General features: G+C 40.7%; 1 protein-coding gene across 1 annotated transcript; it reads right to left on the bottom strand.

Moving 5' to 3' along the window:
• Window positions 1–3534: 3534 nt before the first annotated feature.
• On the bottom strand, window positions 3535–6053 carry LOC139202309 (retinaldehyde-binding protein 1-like). Its single transcript, XM_070831743.1, has 7 exons — window positions 6010–6053; window positions 5768–5915; window positions 5439–5643; window positions 4494–4672; window positions 3998–4156; window positions 3783–3893; window positions 3535–3681 (listed from the first exon to the last, which is right to left on the bottom strand). Exons 1-7 carry the CDS (start codon window positions 6051–6053, stop codon window positions 3535–3537), a joined length of 993 nt encoding a protein of 330 aa, XP_070687844.1.
• Window positions 6054–7562: the final 1509 nt, after the last annotated feature.

The raw sequence follows: 7562 nt of genomic DNA, 5'->3' as shown, positions 1-7562 counted from the left end.
GTTTAGGCCAAGGTTTGTGTGTTTATAAGACCTGGGTTTGATAGTGTTGGCAAATAGAATAATTTATTAGAGGTGCAGGAAGTTTGGTTTGTTAGGACAATTCATAAAATAGCACACACCATCTATCGGAGCGTGCAGGATATTAAATTATAAGAATCAATAACGTCTGTCAATGCCATGTCATTTTTCAGTGCTGTAATAGTGATTCTGACCACTACTGAAATCAAAGGGGTTGTTCTTTGGCTTTAAGGACAATTTTACAACCACATTTTATGGAGATCTGTTGGTTTTTGACATGTAATTGGCTCAAACATATAACCTCCTTTGTTGGAGATTATTCTGCGCAAATACTGTGAAATCCAGGTATTAATCTCGCCCATGCTGCCTTGGCTAATGTTAAAAATAGAGGATTCACTGATCCAACTTTATCCCTCTCAACTCAGGGTATCTGCCAATACCAATTACCAATCTGCTGCCAGTGCCCCTCTTTTTCTCACATTCAAATCTGCACTCATTGCAATCATTGTCATGCACTGGAAGGTGAAATGAGACTGTGGCATTAAGTCATGACTTAGTCAATGGAACTGAAAGTGGGAAAAACTACATTTTGTAATGAAACTGTATTCAATGTGGATCACTGACCTCCCGATGCACTTACTGAAGGGTTTGGGTCGGTCCGTCTGAGCCACCACCTTCTTTCTTTGCCTGTAAAAACCGTCATCCTGCATTTGTTCAAACCACAAATCACTGTTGCCATCTGTTGTCAGGGAGACCCAACTACAACTGCCAGTCATTTAGGGCGAACATCCTCTCACTCACCCCGAGAGAGATTACATGGTTCATGGTTCACTCTGTCCACAGCTCTCATTTCAACAAAAACAAGAAAGGCGTGGTTTGAATTAATTCTGGCTCGTAGAAAAAAACCCGGATGAATATTGACAACACCAGCTCAAACCCAGTTTCCGCAGTGAGAGCCATTCTGTGTTCTTTTTAAGATTCTTGCCTCCCCCCAACTTTGCACAAAAATGCAGGTTTGGATGTATTATTTGGATGTATTTCTTTTTTTTCTAGTTGTTTATTTTGGGTATTTTTTTTTGTATTTTGTATTATTATTGTGACTTCTTGTGTTATTTGCTTGTGCAAATGCATCAGAGCGTGAGTGCTGATGAGTAAACATACAGTAGGTGTGTACTGTGTGATACCACCACCTGTGATTGACAAAAACCAAAACTTCTTCACTTTAACAACAAAAAGGCAAAGTAAATATATAAAGATGGTATATATTAGAATATTTAAGGGAACAGGTATGACAATTAAAGGCAATAACCAACCAGGAGGGATCCTCCTGTCATTTTAATGCTAAATTGACAGGAATTTGTGTTAAAGTATATCAGACCTAAACATATTCTATACGTTAAGATGATTTTCTCATGGAGTGTGGGATCTGAAATGTTTTATTGTGTTGATATGAAAATGTGCTCCGCTGTATTTATCCTAACCCCAGTGCTTCAAGCATCTTGTTTTTATCAAGGCTGCAGGCTCGTGTTTAATTGTTTGGAAATTTAAGACTTGAAATATGAACCTCTCCAGTGACTTGAAATGTCAATTCATCCAAAAATACACCTAGGATTGGGATGGACCTTGTTCAGTGTTTGTGTTCCTCTAAAAGGATTTTTCATTTGAAGCCCAAACAAGCGGATGAGAGCCCACTATATGTTAACCTACAGTAATCATTACACAGCTTTAATTTTGCGTTGGCAAACATTTTGATGCGGTTAAGGGATGTGGCGACGACTAAAAAGGGCACACATAGTCACACAACATGATGTACTCTGATATTGAACACTGGGTGTTTTTGATGAAGAAAACCAGTGGTGCGTGTGATCTAATTATGTGAGGAAATCCGGTTATTGTGTTCCAAAATAAATTATTTTCTCAAAAGAAAAAAACGCTTCCTTTGCTCTTTTCACTTGCCAGTTTGATTTTTTTGTTTTTCTTTTAAAGAAAGTTGTAAAAGAAGTTATCTGATTATTATTAATAAGGTTTTTCTTTTTTTACCCAACATGGATTGATTAAAGAATGGGATTTGCAGGATATGGACTTTTTTTTAAAACTTCTAATACAGTTGTCGCCCATTGTTGTAACCACATTGTGAACTCTACAACTGAAACTACATAGTGATATGAAAGCCTGCACATGTTGACAATACAGCTGAAATACCCTCACACTGGCCATTCTTTAATTGTATTTCAGTGACATTAAAGTTCAAAGGGTTAAAATTGTACTTAGTTTGAAGTTACAGCCATGGGAAAATTTTGTTTTTCTAGTTACTTTAATGTAATTATTATATACTATATATCTATCTACTATATACTATATAGCTGGATTTTAAAGTAGTTGAATTAGCCCCAACTTTGCCAACTGCAACACTAAAAAACAATGGGCTTTTTTCACAGAGGACATTTTGCTTTGCCACAGTAAGAAAAGCAAAGGTGTAGATAATCAGATGGCTGAATTCCATGCTTTAGCTGCTTTAGTTTCAGGGTGCTGGCCTTGTGCACCCTGGCTCACTGTCACAGCTTACTGGGACAGAGCCATCATTAATGTTGTCAACAACACTTGTGCTTCTACTAGGACAAGTCAAATTGTCTGCTGTGAAAAAGATCTATTAAATTACTCCGTAATGGGCCGTTCTGCTTTTAGTCCTTTTATTTTGATACCTATACTTTTGTATTTTAACTGAGTGCAGGACTTTCTACACTGTGTTGGTAGCTAGTTTAACTTGTGATCAGTGAAATAACAAGAACACAAATGATAAAAATGACAAATCATATAAAACTATGACACAAAAAAAAAAAACAATTTTAATTGAAATGTTCCCAATCCAATGCAAATTGCAGAATGGATCACTGTGGTACATCAGGCATCTGAGTGTCAACTCAAACAAGGCTGTTTAGACAAAAAAAAACTGTTTCCATGGCACTGCAATCAGGACGCTCCTGCTCCTTAAACAATAATCAAATGCAGGCTTATCCATTATCAGTTTTCCCTCCTCGTATCTTTCTCAAATTCTCCCCCGAGACTGTAATACACTTCTGCACTCATTCATCTGACAGGACTGTAGGCACAAGGCTGCTCTTTATGCTGTGGAATTCATTTTTAAGGCGAAAAATCTCCGAACCGTACCCAGTCTGACTCATTGTGGATGTGAGCGACAGCATCACGTTATCATCTCTCTCATTTTCCAACGGCTTGCAAAGTAACAAGAAATGTCAGCAAATAACATTAACCATCAGTTATTCTCTCTGTGCTATCTAAACATTCTTTTTCTTTCCCATTTATATCACCATGTATAACAAACCTTCCCCTTCTCCTAACTCTAGATACTTCTTTTTGCTCATAGGAACTGCCTGAATAATAATAGAAACGTCAACCTAGCTTCAAAATAGATCTCACATCTGATCTGATCACAAAAGAAGCATCTAGGGTGAAGGACACTATAACTCTTGGGTTTGAAATGGGAGGGCTGTTCATTCAGAGGGCGGTGTCCTCAGAGCCAAAAAGCTTGGTGGCGATGGCCTGGCAGTCGGTGACAGAGGCTTTCCCATCGAAATCTGCTGGCAGGTTGTCGGCATCAAATTCTTTGATGTAGTTGTCCAGCTCGTCACCGTGGACAAAGACCTGAGGAAGGTTGTGAGCAGTATTCAGTGGAGATGACAAGTGTACATGTGATAAAACTGACTGATTTAGAAGTGTTAATAGCATCTGCCCTCCGTGCGTACCCTCTCCAGCAGCTTGCTCTTCATGAAGGGTTTGACCACGTTGTATGTAGTGGTGAAGTACCAGGGCTGGTGAGTGACGTGGACCGCTTTGAAACGGGCAGGAAAAGAGTCCTGCACAAAAGAAAACAGCAGAAACAGATTTTTTAAAAACCACACCTCTAAGGTTGCAGATAAAGATTCTCAGTACTCAGCTTCCCTCGTGAGTCTGCTCTCACCTGCAGCATGTCCACCATCTTCTTGAGCTCGGCCGGCTTGATTCCTGAAGCATGTTGCATGGTGAAGCCCTTGAAATTTTCAATCAGGACGAAGCCATTAATCTGGGTTTCATCGTTCTCCAGTAACTTCTCCAGGATCACACAGTACGCCCTGAGGATCTGTGACACACACAATCACTTGTTTTTAACAAATGAATAATTTGAACATTTGTAGAGAATTTAAGGCAAATAATCTGCACCTTTATAGCACCTTTAGAATCTTTTTGGGGCACTCAGAGTGCTTTGACACTACATTCTCTCATTCATACAAGGATGGGAGGTTGTCAATCTGCCATCAGGAGGAAACTCATCATCATACACACACAGCTTCAGGAGCAGTTTTCAGGACACTTAGACCTGCGGACTGAAGGAGCCTGGGATCGAACTGCCTGATTGGTGGACGACCCGCTCTACCTCATTGTCACATATAGAGTTGCGACTGTGCTCTGTGTGCTACCTCATCGAATGTGATCTCCTCCAGGTCCCAGTTCTCGATGTTGAAGAGCAGGACGACACGGCCGTACTTGTCCCTGCTTGGCAGAACCACAGGGTAACCCGCCTCGATGGTGCTGCGGACCGCCTCAGGGGTCAGGTTCTCGAACAGCTCAGGGTACTCCTTCCTGAAGCGCACATAACCTTGACGGCCCCCAAACACACACACACACACACACACACAAATCACAACTGAGAGATCATCTGCATTCTCTCATGTGGCACACAAACCCTTTGTGTACAGTATGAGTGCCCAGTGCAGGATGTTGATGTTGCTAAACACAATGACACCACTGTCTCGGTGCATCCACAGTGCTGCTCTAAGCCTCTTCATACCCAGGCACCAATTAACCCAGAGTGAGAGCGAGTGAGTGTGTGTGTGTGTGTGTGTGTGTGAGAGAGAGGGAAAGACAGAGTCCTTTTGCATGAGCATGTGTTCAGTGTTTTACTCACAAGCAGCAATTAACCCCGCAAAACAAGTTCACGTTCACATCACATTCCCCTCTCACACTAACAAGTTCTGCTTCTACATTCATAAATGTGTGTGTGTTTTCTTGTGCTTCTGTCTTTGTGAGGACTAAATATTCTCACAAGTAAAGTAAACTTGCCGTCCCATTTGGACACAAAGGGGGGCTTTGTCAGGGGACCCTCAGAAACATCTAAAAGCCCCCAGTTAATGAGCACATGCCTCCCAGTCTCAGTGATGGACAGAATTCATGCAAATGAGGGGCACAAAAGAGGTCTCAGCCTCAATTACTGAGGCTATTTGAAAATGTCTGTAGACACAGAATCAAAGAATATGAAAAAAATAATAATAAGGTCACCAGTGTGTCTCTCTGCACTAGAAATGAAATAGAAATCATTGATATAAAGTTGTGTGGACTAACAGAAAGTCTCCTCTGCTACTAACCCTTCAAGAGCTCGTGGGATCGGACAACATCAAACTTGCGAGCTCTGAGGAAGCGCAGCAGCAGGGAGTCCGGTTTGTCCCCGAAGCGCTCCAGCACCAGTTTGGCCAGGTCATCTCCCTCTGCTGCTCTCTCCTTCATCATGGCTCGCAGGTCCTTCATTGACGACGACCGCCTCTCATCCGTCTCATTCAGCTCATCCTTCGCCTGGAGGAGGAAGGACAGCATGAAAAGCACGTATTCAGTGTCACAGCAATTTTGCACTTTAATATTCTGATTTGATCTGTCTGTGCTGCTGTCCAGTTGTCATTAGTTTCATTATTATTATTACCTTTTGCACAGTGTGGCCGGGGAGTTTGTGGCACGGCCCAAACACAGGCCCATGATCCTTTACTGTCAAATGCTCCAGTTTAGACCTCATGCTCTGCTCCTCCTCAGAGACCATACGGAAAGATCCAGTCTGCACAAGGAATAATGAGCTTTTAAAAAAGAAGAGACCATATCGACTTGTGCAGGTTATTTTATGAATGAAGATTTTCCTCAAGTTTCTTGGTTATTCTGCCATTCACTAACAAACCAATCTGGTTGAAATCCTCCTTTATGTCTGTGTTTAACATCACTGCTTTTAGCCTCAGCAGTTTTTGAAACAAAAAAAGAGTGCAACCATTAATCATGCGTTACTTTTGAACACCTCAATGGCAGCTCATTACAGTGACTTTAGGTTGAGAACCCGCAACCCATCTGAGCCAGAGCAAACCCCAAACGATGCACACCAGTGAACGGCTGCCTAATCTGCTTCACATGATTACAGAAAGGACTTCTAAAGCCACTTCTTAAAAACAGCTTAAGGGTCCATCCCAGAGCCAGCATCTACTGGCACAATAACAGCGTTAAGCAGCATCATGCGCTGACAGTCAAACCTCCAAGAGCCCCATGCTTTTAACCCACCCTGACACTGATGAGCTGGCTTTAACAGAGACAAGGTGACACCCAAGCGCTCTCTGTTGAGTTGTTACAAAGCAATTAAACTTACAGCAGCCATGGTTGCAGCGTCTCACAGCAGCTTCACTAACACTGTGGAGAAAGAGGAGTTGGAACAAACATAACATGAGCACATCAGACGAGTTACTGCAGTGTGAAGCCCTTTTTTTTCTGAGTTGTCCAGATACTTAGTTTGTTCATGTCAGAGTTTGTTAAGGACAGGCCACGGGATCAGACATGCATTGATTCAGCTGTAATTTAAAAATCTACATAAATGATCTGCGTAAATATAGCAGATGGCTCTGGGACACTGAAGAGTGGTTTCTTTACTCATCAGTGGAGGAGACACCCTCTTATGTAAGGACTTAACACAATACAGTAACAAAATCACAGATTTACCGACCACTGCTCTCCAATAAAACTCAGTTATCCCATCTAGGAAGTTGATTCCTCCTGTATTGTTAAGTGAAGAGGCAAAACAAATACCTTGTGATATTTGACACTCAAAGGTATTTCCAGAATCCTGAACCACTCAGTAATTATGTGGATTAAAAAGATATTCTGTTTACTGCATGATGAGAAAAAGTCCTATTCCATTTAGCAAGAAATGACAAACGTCTTGCTTTTATTTTGTAAGACTCAAAATAATATTTTCAGTGAAAGTTTACAGAATCATACACATAATATAATACAGTTTTTACATTTGGTTCACACTGTACAAATCATCATTTCTGGCTACCATCTTTGTTTGGAAACAGAATTAAAAATCTTTTTTATTGTGAAAAAATGCATATTTTTACATTCAGATGTTAGAACAGACTTTTGGGAAAACCTTCAGCACAGAGTGTAGCTTTTTTTTTTTAACAATTCCACGTTAATTTAGCATGGTAAAAAGACCAATACTGATGTTGATTGTAGTTGTCCTTTAAACAAGAATCATAACACAGATGAACTAAAGCTCCTCCCCAGCAAAAATTAAGTTAATCCATCACTTAGGCCGTAAGAGTTTTAGAACAACAACAGATGAAAGTTGGTGTAAATGAAGTTGAATACAGAATATAAACAATACAATCAACTAAACCTCCAATACAGAGACACTGAATTTGTAATTCAACATCCAATAAAGAGGCGTATTGCCTGTCACA

The sequence above is a fragment of the Pempheris klunzingeri genome, chromosome 1 (assembly GCF_042242105.1).
Source record: "Pempheris klunzingeri isolate RE-2024b chromosome 1, fPemKlu1.hap1, whole genome shotgun sequence".
Lineage (NCBI taxonomy): Eukaryota > Metazoa > Chordata > Actinopteri > Acropomatiformes > Pempheridae > Pempheris > Pempheris klunzingeri.
Note: the sequence above shows the minus strand (reverse complement) of the source record. Positions and strands in the feature narration are given on the sequence as shown.

What these genes read in the sequence shown, in the direction of transcription:
- LOC139202309 (XM_070831743.1), bottom strand. Translation starts at nt 6,053, where the DNA reads ATGTTAAACACAGACATAAAGGAGGATTTCAACCAGATTGGTTT. An exon ending in AGATGGTGGACATGCTGCAG is followed by an intron (nt 3,894 to 3,997) that starts GTGAGAGCAGAC and finishes TCTTTTGTGCAG; the next exon opens with GACTCTTTTCCTGCCCGTTT. An exon ending in AGAGCAAGCTGCTGGAGAGG is followed by an intron (nt 3,682 to 3,782) that starts GTACGCACGGAG and finishes AACCTTCCTCAG; the next exon opens with GTCTTTGTCCACGGTGACGA.